Below are 1,530 nucleotides of genomic sequence, written 5' to 3' on the forward strand. Positions count from 1 at the left end.
AATCAACATAAAGTCCAAGAAAATGTTTCTAAAGCAAAAATAAATGTGAGACGCTTACTTGATTCTCCCACTGATTTGATACGTTGATTGATTCTTGATATGAAGCCGAGAGGTTCGAGTTCTCCTCAAAAAGCCTCTCTATTTCAGATGATTGGTTGTCAATCTCCATGAGAAGTTTTTGCCTACTACTCTCTAATCTTTCAAGTGCAACAGCCATATCATGCAACTGCTTCTCGAGTTTTTCTTTATCTTCCTACATGAAAACCATCAAACCTAAAACTAAGGGATTCCATAAAACGTGAACGCTGATATGCTTGCAAGTGGCAAAATGGGTTATAACATTTTCTTACCACTGACAATGCCTTTTGACCAGACTCTGATACTTCTGCATAATAAATACCACCGAAAAAGTCATTGATATGTATCCAACAATGCACAAGTCGGTAAAAAAATATCTGAATGACTCAAAAGCATTTAGACGTCAGCTAGTGCTTTCAAACACCTGCTGATTGTAACACCTGCAACTACAAACTTGCTTCCGAAAAAAAAAGAATTCTGTGTCATTGCATGTTACCTGAGGCCCTGCTAGATAAAACTGAAATCTTCTGTTCCAGTTCCTGCTTTTCAGACATTAAAGAAGCTACTCGAGTTTGTTCTTCAGCTAAACGCTGTTGTTCTTGCTGCCTTAACACTGATTCTTTCTGTGTACGTTAAGAACATTATTATCTTAGATAAATAGACTCTCACGGGGAACCTATTATCTGTTTCAAAATAATTTAAACCTGTAATTCTAGTTTTAGGTTAGCCATCTCCTTTTCTAATATTGGTAGTTGGTCTGAGGAAACTCCCATTGGCGACAGGCCAGTAAACGAAGTACCCATTGCTTGCTGTTGTATCGAGTTAAGCTCTGCTCTCAGAGATGCCGCATCTTCCTCAGCCTATCAACAATGGGTTATGGTATCTCTAAATAAAGAAGAAAGGGAAATTTAAATTTGGAAGGCAAAAAATTGTTCCATACTCGATATTGTTCCTCCTCTGCCTCTTTAACACGTCTCTTAAGAGTCCTAACTTGAGCTGAGAGATCCTCCTATAAACAATAGCTACGCCAATCAAACATGCAATCAAGGAGGAGATAATTTTTGCACCAAAAGAACTAAAACAAGTGTACTCCCTACTCGTAAAACAACAGCAGCATCTTTCTCCATTGCAATTTCCTTAAGGGCTTTTCTCAGAGATGGCACTGTGTTTTGTTCCTGTTATTCATCCACAAGGGCATATGTCAAGACATCTTGAATCATTTTTCATATTCCATGTCAAGCCTCACAAACCAGGAATGGATAACATCACAAATAGAAGTTTACTTGTTACATACCAGCACATTCAACCGAGTCTCAAGTGATTCATTCTCAACTTCCTTTGTTTGAAGCTGAATCCCACAGACAAAAAAAAACACATCATGAATACAGTTTAATCAAAATAAAAACATAGGATCTGATAACTAGCAAGGCAAAGAGGTAACTAATACCTTTG

The 1,530-nt window shown here is 37.5% G+C and overlaps 1 protein-coding gene across 1 annotated transcript; it reads right to left on the minus strand.

The window, feature by feature from the left end:
- Positions 1–24: 24 nt before the first annotated feature.
- LOC9299109 (rab GTPase-binding effector protein 1) lies at positions 25–1,471 on the minus strand (the record flags this gene model as incomplete). Its single annotated transcript, XM_002862992.2, has 7 exons — positions 25–253; positions 351–385; positions 575–701; positions 783–938; positions 1,019–1,087; positions 1,176–1,253; positions 1,373–1,471. Coding segments are annotated over 7 exons (789 nt in total), but the record flags the coding sequence as incomplete, so codon positions are not given.
- Between the last annotated feature and the right edge of the window lie 59 nt (positions 1,472–1,530).

The sequence above is a fragment of the Arabidopsis lyrata genome, assembly GCF_000004255.2.
Source record: "Arabidopsis lyrata subsp. lyrata unplaced genomic scaffold ARALYscaffold_48, whole genome shotgun sequence".
NCBI classification, from domain to species: Eukaryota; Viridiplantae; Streptophyta; class Magnoliopsida; order Brassicales; family Brassicaceae; genus Arabidopsis; species Arabidopsis lyrata.